Raw genomic sequence first — 26,752 nt, 5'->3', positions numbered from 1 at the left:
AAAACTGCCTGTCAAAAATATGTGTATAGTCTAAACGTCAAATTTAGTGATCACCACAGCCACTGTGCTATAAAGAGAAGACACATAGCTATCTATTTCGAAAATTAAATTGTTTGAATATCATATAATAATGGCGGCAGATGTCATGGAATTGAGCGATTAAAAAATTATCATAAATCATTTTTTTTAAATGGATACCCACTATTTTTATTTCACTAGTGAAAAGGTTTTTTAATTTGTTACTTTTTGACTATACACCTTCATTTTTGGTTTTAATTAAAATTTTGAAAATTGCATATTTTGGCAGATATTTGTGAAAAACTGGTTTTTAGACCATTTGGAGCCATTTTTCAGCCAAAGCTGGCCAAGCACGGTGTTACAATTGTTTACTAAGCTATTCCCTAAAAGGTACATAATCCGCCTAAAAAGTTTCAGTCGGTGAATTAAACCGTGTTTCAACCTTCATTTACTAGACTAATATACCATATGATCGAAAATAATGGCGTCCAGTTGGCTGGGAAATGACGCTCGATGACATTTCCCATTTAAGTTTATATATAAAATGACAGCGATCTTCATTTCATAGATATCGCTGACGCTGTTTTTTTTTCGATCATACGGTATCTAATACATACGTATAACGTGCAATCACATTTGACGTCACGTTCAGGGAAAATCATCCTCCATACTTATTTATTTTTATCAGTTTACTAACTAATGAATATTACTAGTAAAAATATAAGGTTACTTTGTAATTCAGCTTATGATAACTGAAACTATATTGTCAATTATAAAGACATTAAAAGTGCAATATCTCCTGTGGTAAATAACAATAGTGGTTTCTCTTCTTACTGTGGCCGTTTTAATAGGGTTTGCTGATTTTATGATGGTAATATAGAAAATAATTACGCTATTTGGACAATGTTAGTACTATAACGCAGTAAACTGTTATAGGAGTATTAAGGTTTTATTTGACGAGACACTGTAATCACAATATCTAATATTGCTTTTCTGTCCAAATCGAGTCCGAAGAGGAATAATTGAAGACTTGATGTAAATAATGTTCTAAGTTTAAAATCATTATTTCGAGAAAAAACATTTTTTGTTTTATGTATAACCAATGTATAAGAACGGGCGGTGTATTGGTTAATATTTTTTTCAATACAATTCAATAATAGCTGTGGCACATAGCGCTTTATACAGGGTGTCCCAGGCTGGGCGTGCATTATAAGTTTTTAGAAAACTACAATATTTATATCGGACATTTTTTACCCTTTCCCAAGCAACACACAATGGTATATTATACGTTTAAACTGATCTAATACCGTCCGTCTTATCTAGGTATGCGACAAAGAATGTGAAACGTATCATAAACTGCAAAATGTCCGCGACTTCAACGTATATATTTAAGGTTTCTATATTCCTTTTATAATCGTATATACATATACCCATATTATACAAGATGGTAAACGTATATTAGCAATTTATGATATACTAGGATTACACGTAGACTAAATACGTGTATTAAATGTTATTTTTCTTTATAAATTTATATGTGAAACAGAACCGTTTGTTAAATGTTATTTTTACATACAAATTTATACGTATCCAGGAAATGAGATTTAGTAATATAACCACCTAGCATTATTGTTTTTCATTAATATGAAGTATTTTTGAACCAGTATAACCTTAGGTTACTTAAGAAATGCTACCATAATGGTGACATAAATTATACCCTATAACCCCTTTATATAACATAATATTCCAATCTTTAAGTAACCTAAAATTAAAAAGTTTGTTTTTACTGCTTCAAAAATTCTTCCTATTAATAAAAACAATAATGCTAGGTGGTTAAATTACTAAATTTAATTACCTAAGATATTTTTTATGGTTAACGGTAGGATTTTAATTGAATAAGTATAAAAAACTTAATTGGAAATCTTCTTTAATAACATTTTAAAAATTGGAGACATACATATACCGTACATTAAACGAAATATAAATAAACAAAACATATCATAATTCTTAAAATAAGAAAACTGACAATGCATAAATATAACTAAACATAAAATATAAAGAATAATATATACATACGTTCACATTTTTTCTCTGTTATACGAGTAGTATATTATTTTACAAAATCGTTTAAATTAATCCATTTGTCTACCAGAATAAGAAAGTTTGACAGCTTCTAAAAAATGGAGAAAGGGCAAACAATATATTATACAATTACTGATAGGGTGTAATAAATAACTTTCTAACAACAAATTTTAATCCATGTACTAAAAGTAATAAAAAAAGTTTAGGTTTAAGAAAGGTCTGTTTTTTAAAAAAGCGTTTGGGGCGAATTGTTTTTTTAATTTGCAACAGAGGTATGTAAACGGCATACAGTATACGTCTACAAAACCTATGCTCAGTACTGCAAAAACTTGTCATTGACATGAACATATTCATGCATATAAAAATATACATAAATACATACATGTGAAGTTAAATAAAAGCTTATAATTAATAAATTTAAAACTTACCCTCAATTCCGTTTCCGAAGGAAAAAAATGATGAAAAAAAATCCTCAAAATTCACATCAGAGCCTAAGTATACATTCACAACAGAGCCTAATTGTACTTCCTCTTTCTTCTGCAATTGAACTATAAATTGTGTAAAAGAAGTAGCTGGATATACCATATTTATGTCTTTAGGAAAAGTATTATATTAAATAACGCACCTTATATTGATATCAAACAAACAATGTGTGGACACAATGGCGGCTTATGAATACCCTGCAGGGCCGGCGGAAGGGCCGGGCGACCAGGGCGGCCGCCCGGGGCGCCGTATACGAGGGGCGCCACGACGGCAACTAAAATATTTAAAAACAGTAATCTAAAAAAAGAGTAGGTAACGAATGACCAGATCAATAATTAATCGGTACTACCAATTTCCACATTAAAATATTACCAATTACCACACCACATAGGGAAGAATAGCTGACTAAAAATTATAAACACTACTATATCCTAGACGTATCCTATTATAGCTTACTGAAATTAGGCTCAAAAAAATTTTGGGATAGTTTTAATTTCTTCCATTCTATATATTTTTGGGTGCTCTATTCGAAACTGGGATTGGCGAATTCATTTTCGTGGAAAAATCTTAAACAAAATAAAATAAAAAAATATAAATCTGATTTGTTCGTGGTATTTTACTTATAATTCAAAAGCTATCAACTTTTTGTAAATAACCTTTTTTTCTATAATTCGTGTTTTTATAAATTTTCTCTAAACAAACTCTTTTGGGTCAAGAGCCAGCAAAATTGACAGTTTTAGACTGACTGCTCAAAATAGCACTTTTTCTACTACCATTTTATTTGTTATTAATGGCTGATGTACCCTAAAATTATATGAGGTAAATATTCATTTGCAAGAAGCTCGATGTCCTTATTATCAAAAAAAAAGCTTATAATTTTGCCTCATTAGTTAAATTAATTTATTAAGTGGGAAAATATATATCAATATTTTGACGATTTTGATTTTCCCAATTGAATGTGTAATAATACACGGAAAATGGTAGCAGAATCGTAGAATTTTCTCATTAGAGCAAGACAAAGGAATGCATCTCAAGCACTGGCTGAACCTCATTTTGAAGTATATGATCAGATACAAAACTGTATCTGATCATAAACTGATTCTGCATGAAATAATTGATTGTGAAAAAGAAAAGAAAATTTTCTTAAATTCTAATAGAAAAATAATGCTTGAAATTGCTTGAAACTAAATACTAATATTTTCAAAGATCATTTATACCAGAACGAGACTGCCGAAGTTGGAATTCTATTTCTCATAACTCTATATACCGGGTGCGTCTCAAAAGTGGTTCACCCCTATAACTTGTTTATTTTTTCAGAAAAACGAAATTTGGTATGTTAGTATACGACATAAATTAGGATTAATTGACGTATTCAATTGTTTTTGGCCACTTCCTGTTTCACCGGAAATTACTACCTACAACTTTTGATTTTTAAATGGCACCCTCGATAGCCTCCTCGGTATATTTCTACTTTATGACATATGTCATCTTTTGATATTTTCGATTAAAAATATGATTTTGGCATCTTTTGGACCGGGGTTGTCATCTTTTGATATTTTCGATTAAAAATATGATTTCGGCATCTTTTGGACCGGCCAGGGCAAGACATGAAAAACATTAGACGATTAAATCTATTTTTCCAAGGCTCCTTGTTTAAAAATTAGTGTTTTTAACACAGCCATGGCAGTCTAGATTGAAATTTAAAATACAAAGCTTTTTGAACGAAAATGTCAAAAGTTGATATATGATAAATATGTCATTCTACTCAGAGTGTCATTTTCTATCGAATAAAGTAGAAATATATCGAAGTGCCATTTAAAAATCAGAAATGTTAGTCATTTCCGGTGAAACAGGAAGTGGCCAAAAACAATTGAATAGTCAATCCTAATAATTTATGTCATATACTAACATACCAAATCTCGTTTTTATGTAAAAAAATAAAAAAGTTATAGGGGTGAGTAAATGACGCACCCGGTATACAAAAAACAAAAACCGCAGACTAAGATTGATAGAAGAGAAGAATTTTGAAGTAGCTTTAAGTGAAAATTTATTGTTAAAGTAGCATAAATATGCTTAGTTGTAGTTAAAGGACAGTATTGAAAGAAAAAGAGAATTATAATAACTATTGGGGGGGGGGGCAGATAGGGTACTCGCCCGGTCTCAATATTTGCCTTCCGCCGGCCCTGATACCCTGAGCCTAGATGTTTCATAGAAGACGCAACGTGATTGGGTAGATTTGTGACAACAATCATGTGACAACAATCATTGTGACAACAATCATTTGTGACAACAATCATGTGACAAGATTTTATAGTGTCGAGTAAAGGTTTCATATACGTATATCATATTCCATTTAGATTCCATCTGCTGTAAAGAGTCTAACGAAATATGATTGGTAGATCTAATCACGTGACTAGAATTTATAGTGTCGAATAAACGTTTCGTATATGTAGTCTATATACCATTTCTATACAATTTAGTATTTCTAGTTATATACGTTTTTGAAATTCAGTTCTTTTCGATATTTTTATATTGGAGTTCATATTTATCAAAAAATCACAAAAAAAGTTTGATAATGACTTACTATGCCCTTTGTGTCTGAACTTTTCAAAAATTCCAAATATAACTGACTTAAATCCAAAATCGAAATATTATATACTTAAAATATATGTTTCGAATATACGTTAAAAAGCATTATAATAATATTCAGTATAACAAACGTATATATTAAGATTAACGGAAAATAAAGCCCTTTAATATGCGTATATTATATGTTGCATATAAAAAAGTAATATGAAATACGTATATTATTTATACCTTTAAAAAAATATACGATATTTATACGGATACTACGTTTATTAAACGTATATACTCTTGAACGGTGTTGCTTGGGTTGTTTCACAACGAGACCTATCGACTCAAAATATTTTCAATATGGCAGCACTTCCGGAAATACCGTAAGTTGGAGGCAACTTTCTTTTTTTCAATGGGTACCCCCATTTTTTATTAAATACATACTTAAATTACACACAATAATAACATTAACCGTTTTTGAGAAATAAATATGTCAAAAATAGAAAATATTTGATCTAACATTATTTTATAATAATGCATCATCATTACCTTCAGAAATAGTATATTGTTTTTGTTAGGTAAAAATTACAATTTTTATGGCGGGGCTGTAAGTTTGACGCCCATTACGCGAGGTACGAAAAGTCACTTTTACCCCGAATAGAAGATGCTATTTATTTTTCCAACATCACAAATAATTTTTTAAACAACTTCAAACGTTGCAAATTATACAGGGTGGTCCGAATTGTATTCCGGAAACTTCAGCAGCATATTCTGCAGATAAAAATAAGTAAAAAAGTTCTTGTAAATGTATGTCCTAAAATGCTTAGTTTCAGAGATACAGCATGTAGAAGTTTCATTTTTATTTCGATTTTTTCCAAATAATTTCTGAAGTAAAATTAATATTTGGATGAAATTTGATGTCTGGGAGTTTTTTGATATGAGAAATTCGATTTTGATGTCAATATGGCTCCTACTTGTAGAGGACGTCACCTACATATTTTTAACTGGTATGAAGAGTAATAACTTTTCGTCCGTACCTGTATAAAACTACTAAGTAAAGAAATATACATTTACGACGTTTTTAACGTAAAAAAGATCTCTTAATAAAAATCGTTACGAGTAATAGTTCTCGAGATATTTGAAATCGAAATTATCAATACCTGTCATCATTGACATTAATTAAACATGTTGACTAAATAGTTAATAGAAGGAAATCATAAATTCGAAATATTTTTGTGCCAAATCATCACCAATCGTCATTTTTTCGAAGAAAATTTTATGGTTAATTTAAAAAAAAATTCCGAATTTATCTTTTTAGTCCAATAACTCTACTCAACATGTTTATTTTTTGTCAATAAAGACATGTATTGACTATTTCCATTCTAAATATCTCGAGAAGGGTTGCTCGTAACGATTTTTACCAAGAGACATTTTTTACGTAAAAGAATACGGAAGTGTATATTTTTTTACTCGGCAGTTCTATACAGGTACGGACAAAAAGTTATTACTCTTCAAAACAGTTAAAATACATGTAGGTGGCGCCCTCTACAAATAGGAGTCATAATAACATCAAAATCAAATTTCTCATGTCAAAAACAACCAGACACCAATTTTCATCCAAATATTTACGTTACTTCAGAAATTATTTGGAAAAAATCGAAATAAAAATGAAACTTCTACACCCTGTATCTCCGAAACTAAACATTTTTGGACATACATTTATAAAAAAGTTTTTTACTTCTTTTTATCTGCAGAATATGCTCCCGAAGTTTCCGGAATACAGTTCGGACCACCCTGTACAATAATATTTAAAAGAGATACTTTATAAGTAATTATATATCGAGAAACTATGGTTACGCTTGTTGAATTTAACACTTTATGTCAGTTTAGTAATATATTTTCGTACTTTTTCCTACGAGTATCCCATAGACTAATGTCACGTACTAGAGATAGATTGGACACTGATATTAAACAAATGGGTCCGGAAACTAATGGAGAGTTTTGGCATAACATAATTTTAGCGTTCCGTTACTTATTAACGCTAATTAAAACTGTAACGTTATTCAAGCGCAAAATTATTCCTTGTAAAATATAAAATAATAAATATAGACTTTTTTACTGCCATTTTATGTTTTATTAGATCATTAGAAGTGTAACATAATTACAACAAAATTAAAATTATACATACATAGATTTTAAACACCAACAATAGATCACATAGCGCCTATTTTTATTTATTTAACAACTAAATTATAATATAGTAAAAATATTATAGACTACTAATTAACTGTTACTAAAAATACTATATATTACCAACTATGTACTTACTTATTTATGATTAAACTATTTTTTTATTTGGTTTAAAAATTATTATTTCTAAAATGTCAAAATGACTTTAATAAAAAAGTTTAGTATCTAACACGAAAATGATGATCGACTGTAAATATCAGAATGCACCAAAAGAATGCACAAACTAATAAAAACACAAACTATAAACACAAATCACTGAACTTTCCGACAAATCAGGAATATCTGGGAATATCTGAATTAATAATTATTTAAATAATAATTTAAAAATAACTTGACGGATCACCAACATTTTGTCAACTAGACAAAAACTAGACCATAGACAGTAGTTAACATAGAGACTGTCATGTCATCTTCATAATATAAATTAGAAACCTGTACTTTAATGTCTTTTGCGCCGTCTGGCGATGCGGAAGAAACTAAATTTGTAGTTCTATAAAATTACCATTGAGTGTCTAGGGCATGGAGTATCCGAAAGTAAGCGTTAAAATGACGTTTTTGTATTGTCAATCACGTCGCAAAAATTAATATTTTTGTGACGTTTGAAAAAAAATACATTTATTAAAGCACTTTCTGTTCATTATCACCTAATACGTTGTAAAACTTTTAGAGGAATTATCGAAGTAGCTTTGACTTTCATGTCTTTTTGAAACGTTTAAAAACCCTAAAAAACGTTTTAAGATACTAAACTAATTAGCTCATTTGCATATTTTAAAATTAAACTAATTATTTTAAAGTTTATTTCAAAATATTATATGATTGCGAATAATCAACAAATTCAAAATCGCTAATAATAGATAAATAACAGACTTTATTTTATACGAACCCCACCGAGCTATGAGCTCCATCTACGGTAACGTAGATGAAGCAAGCATGAATAATCAATAATTATCATCATCATCGTAGTAGGCCTCCCACAAATCTTTCCACTCTTCTCGGTCCTGTGCCACTTGGATCCAGTTTCCTCTAAATCTCTTTAAGTCATCTGACCATCTTGTCGGATGTTTTAGCATGAATAATAGTTGGTTAATAATAGATAACTTTATGAAAAATATAATTAAAACAAAAGAGTAAAAAATATTAAATTAACTGAATAGGCGCATTTGCTTTTAATGTGTTGTTCTCGCAATAAAGATTATATTATTATATACCAACGAGGTATTTGCACATTTACAGACAATATAAAAAAGAGGTGTAAATGAAACTTAATTTTCCCACATGATTTATGGCTAGACGTTTATTTAAAAAGCGCTTATGAATTTATCTGACGGTAGAAGCAAAATACTAGTTTTTTTAGAACAGAGGCAGCTTGCACATTTTAAACCAATTATCTCCTTAATTATAAGGTTTACATGTTGTGTTTTCATTCTATCTAAATTAATTTTATTACTGATTTACTGATTTTATTATATGATATTTCTTACGTACGACATTTACTATTTTGCATACAATAAGAATGGAGTCTAATATTATTTATCTATTCATGAATTAAAGGAATTAAAAAAATCGACATCATGAACCCCCGAGTTTGATTGTTTTGTTTGACACATCAATTGACACATTTGAAATTGATACGAAATTTTAGGGATTTTTATGGCCTCCTAAGCTTATTTTATGTTTGTTATTATTTATTCTACATTTCTACAATAACTGGTTTTATTCAGACGTAGTAATTCTAGAAGAATATTATGCCACAACTTACATTAACAGTATTGTGAATTCCAAAAAAACATTGTTCATTCAATTTTACAAAATTCAAATACAAATTATTCACAAATGGCTTTTATACTTTTCCAAATTTCCATGCCATTTTAGAAAAAATTAAAAAAACAAGAAAATATAGTTGAATTTTGTCCTAATTTGTTTTGTTTTTATTTTTTGTTTTCATTTTTATTTCACATGTTTTCGTTTTTGTTCTTTGGTAGATAGTTATAGATAGAATATTAACGTCATAATTGTTGCTGTTTAAAATGTTAAAGAAGCAAACCAAACCAAACCAAAATTTATTTAGTTCAATGCTACTGAGAGCATGATGATAGTTATTGGAAAATATCATACTTTAACTGCAAAAATATGACGTTAATTAATATTAATATTAAACTTCTATTAAAGAATGATATCGAAGTTTGATTGTCATACAAAAAAAGTGCTAAAAATCAAAGGAATCATTTTTAGAACTATTTTTGTTTTTTTATTTGCTCTAATTCTGTAAATCATCTCCATCGCGCTTGGCCAAATCATTTTTATCAAAACGTTTTATTTCTGTTTTGGCGCAGTCGGTCGGATTTATAGGCGATATCCACAAAATGACAGAAAATACAATAATTAATTTATTTTTGAATTAAAACGACTACATATCTATCATTACTACTTTGTATATCACTATTATATTTTTTTGACCATTTGACCATTGACCATTATTTCTGTACATGTTATCTTTATATTTATTTATTTTGATGCTTCCATATGCATCTAATTTGATACTTGTTTTAAATTATTAACATCTATACAATAATATTTATCAACATATATTGAGCAACGCAAGATTTATCCGCTCTGCTATATCTTATCTAAGCCATATGTTTATTTTGATCTTCTAGTCTACCGAATATCCCAAGCAGCATTTGGACGTCGGGACAACGTTGTGTCACGCGACCAAACGTCGGGGCGCAACGTCGGCACAACCTCGTGCCAACCCTAGTCTGCACTAGTTTGGAGAATAATTTTTGGGTCGAAACGACGTTGGATACCGACGTTGGCTAGAAGCCTAATTTAGTACAAACTGCAACGTTGTTTAAAATCCTAATTCACAGAAATACAAAACTAATATGGCGTCTAAGTCGCGTTTTATCCTAAATTGGGATAATTATAGTAAAAATATTATTTTTATGATTTAGTTAGAGACATATGTCAGATGGCAGTGAAGGAAAACAAAACAAAAGTATTTAAGTGTGGAGGATGTTTGAAGATCATAATTATTGAAACACTTTAACCGACTCTGTAACTCATTACCCAAGACAAAAAAGTTAAACGCAAACAACTTTATTGATAAATGTATTGTTGCTACTTTGAAAAATACTAATGGGCCTTAAAATTAAAGGAGTTTTAAAAATTATCTTGAATTTTTTTTTTTAGTAAAATGAGAATAATTTATTCGCAGTCGAAAAAATTGTTTCCGCGTGTTTTTTAGGATCAAATATTTCAAGTTAATGTATTCAAAAAGCAGGAATTGCTATTTTAGGAACGAAACATTTTCTTATTTAACAACATGGCGGCTTTCACTTGTTTTGGAGATTAAGATGGAGTAGTTCAAGTAGTCGCATACTGGACTAATAAAGTCGCAGTTCGGCCTTAACAGGTAGTATACTCGTCGCAAGATTGCCTAATTTAGTCATCCTAGAGTCTAGCTTGTGCCGCACTCTATAATCTAAATAAACGAGGGAGTGGATAAACTATCGGTAATATATGTCGATGTATATTTAAATTTAGTTTTATATGTACCTTTCTTATGTCCCATTTTAATTAAGTTTTTTTTATAAAAACAAAAACAGCACTGAACTGTCTGACTGAACAGAACAATGAAGTGAAAATTTAAGATTTAAGGTTATGGTTCAATACAGTTGCAAAAAGGTAGTGACTCGACGTCCTAGCAACGTAAGAATAAGGAAATCTAAACAACGTTGGAATTAGTAAAACAGACGACGTTTGCATAACGTTGGAATAGGTCCTGAAACTGACGTCGGAAAACTATATATTGTCCAACGTTGTAACTACGTGGTCCGAATCACCTAAAGATCACTTAAGCAAAAAAGGTTAGAAGACAACGTTTATTCGACGTCGCAGAAGCTTCCTACTTTGCTGTAGTACTATTCCAACGTTGGCACAACGTTATAAAAACGTTTAAATTTATTTTAATACCCAAGGTAGGGAGCTAACTATTTTTTGTAACTAATCCAACGTTGTGTTTAGTAAACATGTGGTCGCAAGTCGTGAAAATGCTACTTGGGATGTTTATGATTACAATCTTTATCAGTGCCGGGCTCAAGAGGGGGGGGGGGGGAGCTATCCCCCCCAAAGTCGAGCCAGTTGGTTCCAAATGCGGTTGGCAAAATCTACCTACCAAGCTACTAATCGTAATAAGAAAATAGAATATAATAAAAAATAGAATATAATTTTTAACTAACTAAAATTACTAAAAATCAAAAAATAAAATAAAAATTTCAATTCAAAAATCTTAATTTAGTTTGCATTAAAAAAAGTTTTGACCGGGACTCGCGGGTAGTAGGCTGCTACTCGCTACTCTAATTGGTTATTGGTCTTATCATGCAAACGTGCAAACGTCTTTAAAAAATATTATAGGTATCCGAATTCCGAGGCAGCAGATAGAAAATTCCCTTTCTTTAAAAAATCTTTCCAAAACGCGATGGACTGCTCGTGCAGAAACTTTAAATTAAAACATTTCAATGGAAATTATTATAAAGACTTTGGAAGATATCTCTACAAGATGTCGACAGTAGTACTAAAGGAAAAGCATATGGTCTATTTAAACGTATGTTAAATTTTGATTTTATCTGCTGTCTAATGTTTTTAAAAACTGTTTTTTTAAAGATGAAAATTGTTACCAAAATCCTAGAATCCGACAAGTTAAATGTTATTGATGCCTTCTCTAATATAAATAGTGTCAAAAATACCCTGCAAACCATTAGATCAAATCCCGTTGAAGTAAACAATCTAATTGAAGCCTCCAAAACATTTGGGCATCATTAGATGTCAATGCAGACGAAGATTTTAAAAGGCACCATCGACGGAAAGTTATTCCAAAAAAGTTTGATCAACAAAATGAAATTGCTGCACTCATGGACATAAACGCATTTTATCGGCACGAATTCTTTCAAGTTTTAGATATCCTCATCAGTTTTTTGAAAAAAAAAAATATTTGAAGTCCTAAAAATTATACAACCTTTCGTAAAAATATTTTCTTTCCCATTTTCTAAAACAGCCGTTATGGACAGTAAAATATTGAAGCAGCGATCTTATTATTTCCCTCCAATAAACCCGATCCAGCTAGTTTACAGGGCAAATTGGAGGTATTTTTTGATATTTGTATAGAGAAAAAGGTTGCTTCCATGGAAGATGTAATGAAAATTGCCATCGAGCAAAAATACGTTTTTAAAGACAGTTTTCTTTTTTGTCAACTTATCTATACCGCTGCGTTTTCAGTTGCAACAAACGAGCGAAAATTTAGCACTTTAAAATTCGTAAAAAACATTTTACGTACCACCATGGCTAATGATCGATTAGATTTCTTAATGAGCCTGAAAAGCGAGCGCGACATAACACTGACTGAGGGTTCAAACTCAGTAATATTATTAGTAGGTAAATTTAATCAAGTATCATTCTTACTTGGAACCTAAACCTAAGAAGTACCTAGTCTTGTCAAAGATTAAAGAGTTATATTCTATTTTTATTTTTTTATTATGGGATAGGTGTAGGTACAAATACATAATTTTCTTTTTTAATTCCAGTGGTATTTTGATATTGTGATATTAATATTAATATTACGAATTGGTTCACAATGGTTTTTTTATCAACTGTTATTGATTTTATTTTCTAATGTTAGTATGTGAACAAATACCTATTTCTGTTTAATTGTTTCTATTTTTCGGTTAAGTATGATTTTGGATTTCATTTTGATTTTTTAATTATTATATTTTTTGAGACAGTGCATTGGGTTTATTTTTTAGATTTTGTAGATTACATTTTTAAAATTTTTAATGCTGTTTTTATAATAGGAATAAATATTCGCCATACTTATATTATATATAATATACTAAATAGGTATCTATTTTATAAAAAAAAGTCAAGTTGGTTTATTCTTACTTTCTTCCCCCCACCCCCCAAAAAAAGTAGCCTTCGGTACGGCCCTGATCTTTATATGCAATTTCATAAATAACCGACCTTTCCAGTGGAGGTGTTTCATCTTTATATTACCTAATAGCTTATTGTAATTTATTATTAGCGCTATACACAAGTTGATCACGGGATAACTCTAAAGTTAATCTCAATAATCCTAATATTAGTCAGAACTTAGACCTATTTACAAATGTCAACATAGACAAAAGTTCCATGAGGGGCTGATTTCAATCTGTTTAGACAGATAAAGGTGCATCTAATTTAGATAGATATTATCCACTCAGATTATACCCATTCAGGAATTCTCAGAAGTTTCTATTATCTATTTAATTAAAGCTGTACCATAACTATCTCTAAACTTTAATGCAATGTTTCCAAATGACAATTAATAGTTTGTCAACTGAAAATTAATATTTACTATGTCTAATGAATATGTCGAACTCAGTAAAGCATATATCTGAAAATAATTACGTGAGATCAAATAGACTGGTGGAAATTTACTTTTTTTAATTAATTTTACTTTTTTTATGTGGAATATAATATATTTAAACATAAAAGTTAAAAATTAAACTAAGAAAAATCAAAACTATATTTAACGAACTAGATTTTTAATAAAATTAATCCCATTTGTTATTGACAACAGAGCCGAGATACTTAATCCTAATCACCTGATCAATGATCTCGCCGCTTAGAGTGAGGTTAACATTTTGGATTAGTCTACTTATCACCATGGTCTTTGTTTTTGAGGTATTATTATGCAGCCCGCACTGTTGCCACACTATTTATCTTGTTTAGAAGTTTTTGAAGATCTTCCATAGTGGAGGCCAATAAAACTTATTATACAGCCCAAAAAAATTATATCACCAAGTTTGAATATTTGAAAATACCAATTTTTAGAACTAACCCGTTCAAACGTTTTCTATATTTAGAAATAGTGTCTTACATTTACAAAACATTAAAAGCAACTTTATTTATGACTTTACTAAACTTATTTATTAATCTACAATTATAACAATTTAACAATTTCCAAGTAAAGAATCAAATTCAAGTACTCAGTGTATCAGCTGCTGCTGCGACTCCCAGTTTTTTAATGTAGTACCGTAGATCGAAAAAGATGGCGTCCAGTTGGCTTGGGAATGACGCGATCAGTGATGATTATTTTATTACATATAAAGTGATAATAATCTTCATTTCAAAGCCATCGCTGACGCGGTCTTTTTCGATCATATTGTGTTAAAAATTATAATAAATGTTATATTTCTTACATTTGCACAAGGTATTAAACTTAATTCAAAACACTTAATTTTATTAGGTGACCCAGCCGCCTTAACGAAACAGAAAAAGGCTGTTGCCAGAGTTTATGAAACTAAGGGTAATATTTTGAATGTAAAATAAATTATTAACTTTAAACAGCTTTTTAGATTAAAAAATTATTGTGTTTCAGTCCAAACGCGCTTGCAGCTATAACTAAATTCCAAGCTAATTTAATGCAACTTTATTACAAAATTAATATTGTTTATATAGCTTTAAAATTCAAAATATTAAATGTAACTCAATTTTCTGTGAATCAATGTGGCTTAGCTTTTATACAAATGGTTCTCTTTTGCTTTTATATCGCGGCGTCATGTGCTGAAATCCGTCGTTCCCTGAAAAGCCTAGTTGTTTCACGTATTGATAACAAATAACGTAACTCTTTAATTGGTAAATCGTTCGACTGTGGATCTCAAGCATTCCCGGTAATGACAGAGATATTTCAACTGATTTATGACAATTTTATCACTCAATGTTATGCTTTTGGTTTTTAGTTCCTAATTTTCTATGAAATGTATGTATTTTATTTAGTAGGTTTAGGTTATACTTCACGCACAAAGTTTTTCATAATAATAAATATAATACGAGTATATTACGTTTCAAATTTAATATCTACCTGTACCTCCAGTTTAATAATATAAATTTTCCTTATAAAATGGTAATAATTAGAAACTTTTCGACGTATTTTTTATCTTAAATATCGTAATAACAGAAAATGCCTTACTATGATGTACTAAAAAGCAACTCTGTCTTAAGTTCAATGATTTCCTAAAACCGTCAAATACAATAACTTAAAATAATTTTATCTACAACCGTTTAGTTATAACGTTTTTACATCACTATTTTTTTAGTATTTCAGTTACGTTATGAGATTCATAACACAACTAGTGATCTTATGAATCTATAACACAACTAGTTTTTATAATAATGAAAAACAACTACGAATACCATCTAAATATATTAATTTTTGATACAAATTCCTACTACTAATTATTATAAATAATAATAACAGATTTTTTACAAACGTCCATAGACTTGATTCGCTGTATTTCCGTGCAAGATTTTCAAAATATGCTAAAATTACTTTTCACCATGTCAGGATGTCAAAAACTGGTTGTATGTTTTTTTTATATTTTGATCGCGACTTTTCCGGCAATAATGATTCCGTGACACGTACTGTGGCAACTTCTACATCTGAAGGGAAACTTTCGGAATCGCTCATCGTAATTTTTAAAATGATTTTTCTGGGCAAAAAGTGCTGGCGTTTACTTGACAGGGCAAACTGACTTTTCAGAAAAAAAAGCTCTCTACTTCATAAACAACGTTTGTAACTATAGTCTGAAGCAGGTAACAATTCCCCACAATTATAATTAAAAAAAGGTGACAAATGTCATAGTAAAAGGTGTTAAAGGTGGGCGACTAATAAACGAAAATTAAAACAGCATTTTCTTATTTTTCGGTTGTAGATAAAACGTTGTACATGATACATGATTACAACACGTGTGATTAGAATTCGTTCTAATCGTTCACACTCGTTGTTGTAATCATGTTCATAAACACACTTGTACTGTAAATAACTATTACGTATTATTATAGTAATAATATAATTTATTACGGCGTTTCGCTGAAATATTCCGTCAACACGGGGAACGACTGAGATCCACAGTTAAACGATGTATCAATTGAATATTGCTGTTTACCAACAATACGTGAATTGACTAGTCATCTTAGGGAATGACGAATTTCAATGTTTAACGCCGATATATACAATTCTGAATTCGATAACTTACAGCTTTATGTACTTGTATATTTTTATATCGTTAGGTTATTTTGGTATAAATGTGTTGTTTTTGGATATTAAATCAACCCTAAAAAGGAAAATGGAGAATTTCTAAAAGATACTTTATACATGAGACATAAAAAGTGTTTCATACATTTACAAATTATGTCCTATCAGTTTATTAAATATAATTTTTCACATATAAAGGTTAAACCTAAAAATTGAAAATATAGTATTTATACATTTTTTAACGACTAGAATAAAATATTTTTTTTTTGATGGTACAAATAAATAAATTCCTCAATTGAAATTCCTAGTTGGAATAATCTAGCACAATAAACCTCTAGGTATCTACATACATACATACATACATACAGCCGCTACTCGCTGACACGTACTCGACACACATAAAGAAGATGGTCACGCAAGACGTTTTCTTTCATGAGCCTTCCTGTGACTGAAAAGCCCGATACGTGATGTTATCTGCCTACCGCACTCCGGACATTCAAAAATCTCATTGCTTTGTTGCCTCTTTACTTTTTGTTTGTCGCTGTTAACTGAGTTTACAATTCTTCTCCATTGAGTTCTATTGTGAGCTGCTTTTTCCCACTCATTCTGCATGTTAAGCCCCTTTAAGTTTTCGTGGAAAATGTCCTTGTACCTTTTCAGTTGTCCACCTGGCCTCCTCTTACCGTCTACAAGCTCACCGTAATGCAGAGATTTTGGTATGCTGTTTTCTTGCATTCTGCATACGTGACCAGCCCATCTTAAGCGGGATTTTGTAACCATTACTTCAATACTCTCGTAGTTAGCTTTTTCAAGGACCGATACGTTTGAGACATGGTGGAACCACCGGATTCTTAAGGGTTGTCTAAGGTATCTCTGTTGCAACTTGTTTAATGCGTTCATGTGTGCGCGGTACGGCACCCAGGTTTCACTCCCATATAACAATGTGCGGATTATAATTGCTCGGTACACTGCAAGTTTTGTTTTTGTACTCAAGTCATGATTGTAGAAAACCCTGTCTTTTAATTTCCAGAATGCTCTTGAGGCGCTACTAATCTTGTGCTGAATTTCAGAGTCAATATTGGCCTTTTCCGAAATCAAACTGCCAAGGTAATTGAATTCCGCCACATATTCCAATAGTTCTTCTCCGATTTTTATAGCATTGTTATGATTTTCTGGGGGAGTGCACATGATTTTAGTTTTGTCCAGGTATATGTGTTCAACATTTCTTGTAATTGTTGTACCGTGTTTGCAACTAGAGCGCAGTCGTCAGCGTATTGAAGTTCTGTGATGAATTTTTTTTGTGCTTTTGCACACACGTGCTTTTGCCCTGAGTCTTTTTATGTTGAACAGACCGCCGTCGTATCTGTATCTAATGCCTAATCCTCTCTCCTGCAGTTTGCTGTCCACTATAATGGAGAGCGCTGCCATGAATATGTTGAATAGGAGAGGCGCTAAGACACATCCCTGCCTAACTCCTGTATTTGTTAGGAATGCGTCGCTCAGTGGTCCATGATGTGACACTCTTGACTTGTTATGTTGTTGTTATGGAGGCTTTTACACACTGTAAGAAATTTGTTGGGTACTCCGAACTTTTTCATAATTGCCCAAAGCGCATCTCTGTTCACAGAGTCGAAGGCTTTTGTTTGATGAATGCAACGTAAAGTTTAGACTGCTGCTCTCTTACTTTTTCCTGTAGTTGACAGATGGAAAATATGGAATCGACGGTGCCGCGGTTGGAACGAAAACCCGTGTGCGATTCTGGAAGGATTTTTTCTATATATGGGTGCAGGCGATTTGACATTATTTTTGCAAGAATTTTGCCGCCGATAGCCAATAGTGAAATTCCCCGGTAATTTCCGCAGTCTGATGCAATTCCTTTGTTCTTAAATATATTCACTATATTCGCGTTGCAAAAGTCCTGAGGTACCTCTCCGCTCTCTCATACGACATCGAAGAGAGCCTTAAGATGACCAATATTTCTTTACTTGCACACTTATAGATTTCCACCAGAATCTTGTCACAGCCAGCCGATTTGTTTTTCTTAAGCTGTCTTATGGAGGTCTCTGTTTCCTGTTCTGTTATTGGGATGTCTAATATATCGAGGCTGTTATACTGAGGTATTGTGTTTAGTGCTTCCATATTGGGGTTGTTTTCTTGGTTAAGGATATGGCTGTAATGTTCTTTCCAGCGATTTCTGATTTGTTCTTCCTCTTTTAGAAGTTCGCCATTTTGTGCCATGATTGGGCAGCTTACCTTCTTAGTTGGACCGTATACTTCTTTTACAGCCTCGAAGAATTTACGATAATCGTGATGCGTGGCGTACTCTTGAATCTGATTCGCTTTTTGTGACCACCAGTTATCTTTTACTTGGCGCAGTTCTCTTCGAAGCGTGTTGTTGGCTGCTTTAAAGTTGTCTACCAGTCTTGGATTATGCGGATTAGCAGTGACTGCTTGATGTGCTCTATGCTTTTGTTCCAACAAAGCCTATATATGCGGTTGATTTTCGTTAAACCGGTCTGGTTGTTTCTTTTTGTTCGACTTTCCCAGTACTGCTTCGCTGGTTTTATGAATTGCATCCCTTAATTGTGTCCAGCCTTGTTCAGCTTCCAAGATTGAGATTGAAGCTATCGGTGGAAGTGATTCTTTGATGGCTTCCCGGAGGGCGTCGGCGGTATTGTTGTTCTCTAGACCCCGTACGTTCAATCTGGTCAAGTTGTTTTGCTTTTTACAGTGTGGATGTTTGGGTTTAAACTGAATTTTCATTTTTGAAATTAAACTAGGTATCTAACATAAACATGGCGGTAAAATAACGAAAAGCAAAGGATAAATCTATATAATATCTTGTTTTAAATTCATTGCGGATATGACATTTCTTTTTGATGAGGTAACCTAACTAGTAGACAGGGCAGTATCAAAAAATATTTTTAATGTGGTAGTAAAAAATATCGTATCAGGTAAAAAGCATAAATTATTAAGCTCCACTTTATACAGTGTACATTCATTTTTAAAAATGATACTCTAGGATATAGCTAGATTAATTATTTAATTTTAATTAATTAAACCAAGTTGGTTTAAAGCTCTATATTTACAGAACCAAATAATTAAAATGTAATTTAATTATTTTTTGTCGATTCAGTGTGGGCTAACTTTAATGCGACGCTAAAAAATATATTATTAAATGCTTTATGTTTTTGTATATTTTTATTAACTCTAGATTGTTTTTATATGTGTCGTTATTTAATATTCGTTCAAGTCAATGTTAGCAAAAAATTGACATTTCTTTTACTGGTCCATTACAATAATATGTACCTCTAAAAAATTATAATAAACTGTTACACCTACTTAAAACAGACCTGACGTCACTGTTCTTTATACCTGCAATATCTTATTTAAGTTGATTCAAATAAAATCAAGCAGCTGCAATAGTTAGTAGGAATTATATTAAATTTTTAACTAAATTGGCATAGTATTCAGTGTAAAACCTTTTTCCGAAGAAGCTCCATGTCAGTTTTTCTATTCAAGATTTTCACTCCAAACATTTTTGCAAAATATGCCATATGACAATGATAGCCCAAATATGAAAAATAATTTCACAGATGGATACGGTAACTGAGGAATATTTTACACTAAAGTTGTATTTTTGCGCCGTATATATTTAGTTTCTGGTGTAGTTTAGATTTATCCAATCTATTTATCCAAACCAAACCAAACCTTATTTGATGGAGATTGGTTTAGATTGGATAAACCATAGAAGACAATGGTCAAGTGCCAAAAGGATTTATAGGGAGTGCCTAAAGCAGCGGCCTACAATATACGATTGGAGCTATACTTTTAGTTTACCGAGCAGTCAAGAACATGTATAGTTCATACCAAATAAACTTTTAGTCACGTGATTGACCGGCCCAGCGTTGCCCAATTTTATATATTTTCTTTTATTCAAAATATTTTAGGAAACAAAAGTAAATTAGTTATAAATATTTAAAAAAGAAAAAAGAATTTATTGGGCAAGTCTACAGTAAGATTAGCCATGAAACATGACTAAAACATGACTACCCGTAGACACTCAGTGTTTCTGCCTTCCGGCTTCATCAATACGGGAGGAATCAGCAACGATGAACTAGTGATCCTGAAAAAAGAAAAAGGGAAGCAAACGAGGCACAAGGCACCATTTGCAGCCTGGTTAGGAAGTAGCTCACAATTCGCAAGCGTTACCACCGAAAAACCGCTGCGGAGGCATTCCAAAAACACCTCGCCGCTATCACCTTGGCCTAGAGAAAACAATAAACAAAAGATGTTATCGTGATGACTATAATGAAAAAGAAGCAATAATTTATTGGGCAAGTCTACAGTAAGATTAGCCATGAAACATGCCCAATAAATTCTTTCTTCCCAATAAATTCTAGCTAGCACGGCGCGGCGCCGAATATGTGCATGGTTGGCAACAATGGAAAGAACGCGCACTCGATTACGTAACTAAAAGTTTAATTGATATCAGATATAGATGCCAATCATCAGCGATCTGAAAGGGTTCACTACATGGACTCTGTAGTGATTTCGTTATATGTATGATATAATTATATAATTATAAGTCGCTAAAATTATACATTTATGGTTCAACATGAAAGTTAAGACTAAATTAAACTGTAAAATTTGAAAATTGACTACTATTCAAGTCAGTCCAAAAAGCTGTTTTTTAGAAAACTTGATATTGAGCTAATTCGGAGTATTATATCACCCTGTACAATGAAGGTTCTTTATTATCCTAAACTAGTACAAGAGCAGAATCATTTAAATATATTAATTAAGAATCCAATTTTCTCTTGTGTTTTAGATTTTTTGATGCATTAGAACATTATTAAGAAAGGACACATTTTTGCTAAATTTGGCTGACCCATTACAGTTGTAAAATATTTAATAAAGGTACTATATTTTCAGGAGGAATAGCAGCAGCAGTCGTGACGGTAATAGGCCGACCCCTCCCCACCATTTCGGAAGCCACCACCACCACAGCTTTCACCAACGTCTCCTCGAACAACTCGAGTCCAGAGAAAACTTCCTTCGCCAACGGCCTGGAAGCGGACATGCCCACCACCACCGACTCTTGCGCCACCTACCAGCCTCAGTACCACCCGGTCAAACGAAAAACTCGCGACGGCATTGACTCGAAACGAGAGCGAAAAGCGGCCAAAACGCTGGCCATCATCACGGGCGCCTTCGTGCTCTGCTGGCTACCGTTCTTTATCATGGCTGTGATAATGCCCATAAACGCTAACCTGTTCGAAAAGTACATGGTGTCGATTTTTCTGTGGCTGGGCTACTTCAACTCGACCCTGAATCCCATCATTTACACAATATTCAGCCCGGAATTTCGACATGCTTTCAAGAAGATCCTTTGCGGAAGGAACTACGCCAGACGCAATAGGCGATTTGGCGTCAGGGGCCATTTTGCATGATGGCGGCAGAGTGGTCGTTTACCTTCGGACAGCGAGCCGCCGGTGGCCGCGCGGCTGGCCGCTATAGTGGCTGCGCCGGCGGTGGCAGCTGGCCCCAAAAACGTCACGTTTAAGTGTGACTGATACGAAGATAAACGACCACGAAACGTCGTATCGCCCATTGTAGACTATGAGAGTAGTAGTAGCAACGAGAGGGTTGTTCTTGAGCTTAAAGTCATCCCTGAAGTCTAGCTTTATATTGTACAATAATATAAACAAAATCGGTGTATTACAGTATTTTATTACCCAGAGACAACTGTAAAATATGAAGTAAAACTCTGATTTCGAACTTTCAATTTCTTTAAATATTTGATAGTTAGATAGTAAGTTTAAAATGATTTTGAATGTTGTAACAGTAACGCCTATGGTTCTAACAAAGTTTACAGAATTTTCTCTAAACGTTGCGTTGGTTCTAATGTCAACGACTTGTCTTAATAATATTTCCGTAATCTACTGTCTTAATTACTAAAATATATGCAAAGAATCATTGATGTGATTGTGGCTTAATTATTGATGTATGTTTAAATTAACATTTGTCTCTAAACATGCCGTATCAGAGGGTAATATAAAAAATGCAGAACTAAATAAAATTTTAATTCTTTCACAATTTTTTCCGGGCGGTTACAAAATTTATTTTATCAGTTATTGTTACGCTTACTAGACTTATTTAGTTATGAATAATCTTTATGTACCTATTTATATTTTTAATAAATTTTTCGTCTACGCCTATGGTGGATGCTGCTTCTTCAGGTGGTATCATGCAAAATAACAATAAAAACACGTATTAAAACGTTTACAAAAGGTACAAAACTAGTATGGACTATTATGCACAATATTTTAGGATATATCATAGTATAATATCAGAAAATTCACTACGAAATTCGATAAAGAAACTAAAAAGATAGAGTGAACTGTTTATTTATCTATGAAACGTAATTCCTATTGCGGCTTTTACACCTGAAAACTGAACAAATCACCATAGTAATAAAGTTGTTCACCATACAAAGTTCACAAACGCTAAAATTGTCGCTTGTGACACATCCGTTGTCTCCATAAAATGGCGTCTAACATCACAAATTCACGAGTCCTTCTATTCTTTAGTCACTGGTTTAAATAATAAGTCCATTTCAGTTTGGTAGATTGTTCTTTACTATAACATTTGAAATCTCTGTACTGCAATGGTTTAAGGCAATTACTAAAGAATACAAGAACATGTAACGTTCATATACGGGCTGCAGTAGAATTTGTGATGTTAGACGCCATTTTTTTGGAAGATTTGGGTTTGGATTGGCTAATGGAACGAAGGTTGGGATTGGAAGGAATGAATAAGTAATCAGCTGGTTATCAGCGACAATTTTAGCTATTTTTAATAGTTTGAGTGTAGTGAACTTTGTATAAACTTTATTACCATGGTGATTAGTTGTTTAGATTTCAAGTGTAAAACCCGCAGCGATAAGAAAAAGCCAGCTGTTACGTTTCCTAGGCAAATAAACAGCATACTCCACCTTTTTAGTCTTGTTTTTATTGAAAATTATTTTTCTAAATATGTATGTACTTCATATGTACTATACGTCGATACTAGTTAAGCATGGTAACAATTTGGTCTCCGGTGTTATTAGTCTTTGTATTCTTTAGTCATTGGTTAAAGGTAATTTCACTCAATATTTTATCTTAATGACGATCAATTGACAATACACCACCGGCTCGAAACATCGCTACAAAATTTAATAAAGACATTACAATGCCGAAATCTGTGTTTTACTCAAGATCACACTGTATATTTCATATAACATTCAAATATGTGGAAAAAATACATTAAAATCATTAGCTTTAAATACAATTCATGTAATGAAAGTAAAAATAAGTATTATAAATATATTAAATATTACAATTTGGCATTGTTTTTTTTTTGTTTTTAAACATTTTTCTAATACTCTCATTTTAAAGCACAGATAACATACTATGTATCTGTGATTACGGTTGACATGTAAAAAATATATTAGAAACAATGTCAATTATTCATTATATTATTATGAGTACATGTTCATAAAGCTAATTCTTTTCAATTATAAAAATATCAATTTAATATACGAGATTATGTCCGATTATAGAAAAACATGCCTGGGATCAGTAGCAAATAATAGTAGATGTATCCATGGACTGACATTTCCAAGCCAACTGGACGCCTTTTTTTTCTATCATACGTTATTTTGTATAAATTTTCGATACATATTTCTTCAAACTCGAAAAAAAAATCAAAAATTCACCTCTAGTAGACTAATGTGTTGTTTTGAAATCGATTTGCGCTTTGCCGATTCTGCAGGTATTTTTTCCTGTTGTAGTAATTATAAATGCAGTAAATATACAGAGCGTTTCAGAATAAGTGTAAAATATTTCACCGGGTGATTTCTCAAGTGTCTTTAAAGTAAAAACCTATACCTATAAACATGTATTTTAAAATGGTTTGTTTTCGAGATACAGGATGTCAAAGTTTTGAGCAAAAATTTTTTTTATAATATCAGCTACTACTGGAGCTACTGAAGTTATTTTTATTATTTTTTTACACGTATTTTCATTTTCGTTAAGAAATAATTTTTTAAAAATTTTCCAGTGGCTTTCGTACTGGATATCGACTGAATATTTTTAAAACATATTGCGGTTCATCGCAAATTTTCCCACGGTATAATTTCTTAATCTCTGGTTACGGCAGTATTCTATGGTTACGACTAGTGATGGGATAACTCGAGTGAAAATTCGCTCGAGTACTCGATTATTGAAATAACCGACGTCGCTCGATTATGAACGAGTGATGCAAGTGACGAGTACCAAGCGACGAACGCAAGCGATCCTAGAATTAAATAAATTGAAATCCGATTTTAATGTGACATACTCGATAAAAAGCCGAGTGAATTTTCTACATACATTGCAGGTAGCAAATTTGTACGACGCCGTATATACAGGGTGCGTCTCAGAAGTGGCTCACCCCTATTACTTTTTTATTTTTTAGGTAAAAAACTGAGATGTTAGTATGTTTTTTCTGTCACTTTCTGTTTCACTGGAAATGACAATTTTTGATTTTTAAATGGCACCCTCGGTATTTTTTTTTACTTTATTCGATAGAAAATGACATTCTAAATAGAATGACGTATCATATGTCAACTTTTGAGATATTCGCTTAAAAACAAACTGTATTTTAAATTTCAATCTAGAGTGCCATGGTTGTGTTAAAAACCCTAATTTTTCAGGGAGCCTTGGAAAAATAGATTTGATCGTCTAATGTTTTTAGTATCTTTCCCTGGGCAGTTAAAAGATGCCCAAATCGTATTTTTGATCATATCTCAATTTTTTCAAATGTAACGAGGGTGGCTCATTAGCATATTTCGAAAAAGATTTTTTTACGAATAATTTGATACCACACACTTGGTACTTCGAACCAAATTGTCGTTATGAACCGCATGTTACAATTTCAAATAAACCATATGCGAAAATGTCAAAAGTTGACATGCGATATGTCATTCTATTGAGAGTGTCATTTTCTACCGAATAAAGTAAAAAAATACCGGGGGTGCGATTTAAAAATCAAAAGTGGTAGTCACTTCCGGTGAAACCGGAAGTGATTAAAAACATTTGAATATGTCAATCAATCCTAATTTATGTCATATACTAACATACCAAACTCGTTGTTTTATCTGAAAAAATAAAAAAGTTATAGGGGTGAGCCACTTTTGAGACGCACCCGGTATATTTATCCGTTGCGTATCTGAGGGACAAAATTTTACAACGTACATCGACAATGCTTCGAAATAAACTAAATCAAGCGATCAAGCGAATCGGTCGCCGCTTACTACTTGCCGTTCATTACCGAAAGAATATGTGCCCTGCGCACGCAGCGTACTGCTTGGCGCTTGGCGTTAACGAGTACTTACAATATGCGACGGACAAAAAACCGTATTTTTAAATACGAGCGATATTTCGCTCGAGTGATCACTCGGTTATTGCAATCGCTTGATACTCGAGTACTCGATTATCGAAATTAATCGGTTTTTCCCATCACTAGTTACGACACTATAAGGGATGCAAATACAGAAAAAATTCGGTGGCTCTCAAACTTTTTTAAAATAAATCATTTTTTTTTAATGTTCAAACTTGAATAACTCAGTTATATCGGACTTATTTGAAAAAAAAACGGTATAGAGAAAATATGATGCTTTTATCGAGATCAACCAGCCCTGAAAATATTTGCACCTATTTTATTATGCACTCTGTATTATACAAAACCACATATTTTATGACTAAAAATCATTAAAGACACACTTTAAAAAAATATTTATAAATAATAAATAATAATAATATAAAACATTTTCCTATTTTTGTCAAGTAACAATTTTTTATTTAGTAGTAAGTAGATACAATACATTGTGTACTATTTCAAATCATATTTATATTTTTAGATAACTGGACATTGACTGGACTGACTTAGTATATCACTGACCTGAAGGTTATCAAAGATAATATGATAGTTTTAAGAAGAAAAGTAAAGCAAAAGAGTTGTTAACTTTTTTATATATCACTCCACGCAACAATTCAAAAAACTCTGACTGAATTTTGTCTAAAATAGCCTTAAAATGCAGTGTGTAACGATTAATAAACGCTGAATTAAGTTCTAAAAAACTCCCTGACGTTATTTCGATAATTTTATTGATTGATATTTTAATCCAATTTATATTTATCTTGAGTTCTTAATAGGATTAATAAATTTATTCAAAAATATAGAATTCCTTTC

The 26,752-nt window shown here is 31.8% G+C and overlaps 1 protein-coding gene across 1 annotated transcript in view; it reads left to right on the top strand.

The window, feature by feature from the left end:
* LOC115884863 (5-hydroxytryptamine receptor-like) overlaps positions 1 to 22,767 on the top strand; it is a 192,540-nt gene extending 169,773 nt beyond the window's left edge. The window contains exon 4 of the mRNA XM_030903575.1: positions 21,413 to 22,767. Coding sequence (XP_030759435.1) covers positions 21,413 to 21,930 — 518 coding nt within the window. The 3' untranslated portion in view covers positions 21,931 to 22,767. The remainder of the gene's footprint in view (positions 1 to 21,412) is intronic.
* The last annotated feature ends 3,985 nt before the right edge of the window (positions 22,768 to 26,752 follow it).

Source organism: Sitophilus oryzae, unplaced genomic scaffold, assembly GCF_002938485.1.
Source record: "Sitophilus oryzae breed Bouriz unplaced genomic scaffold, Soryzae_2.0 scaffold_111_pilon_pilon, whole genome shotgun sequence".
Classification (NCBI taxonomy): Eukaryota; Metazoa; Arthropoda; class Insecta; order Coleoptera; family Curculionidae; genus Sitophilus; species Sitophilus oryzae.
This window is presented reverse-complemented; position numbering and strand designations above follow the sequence as displayed.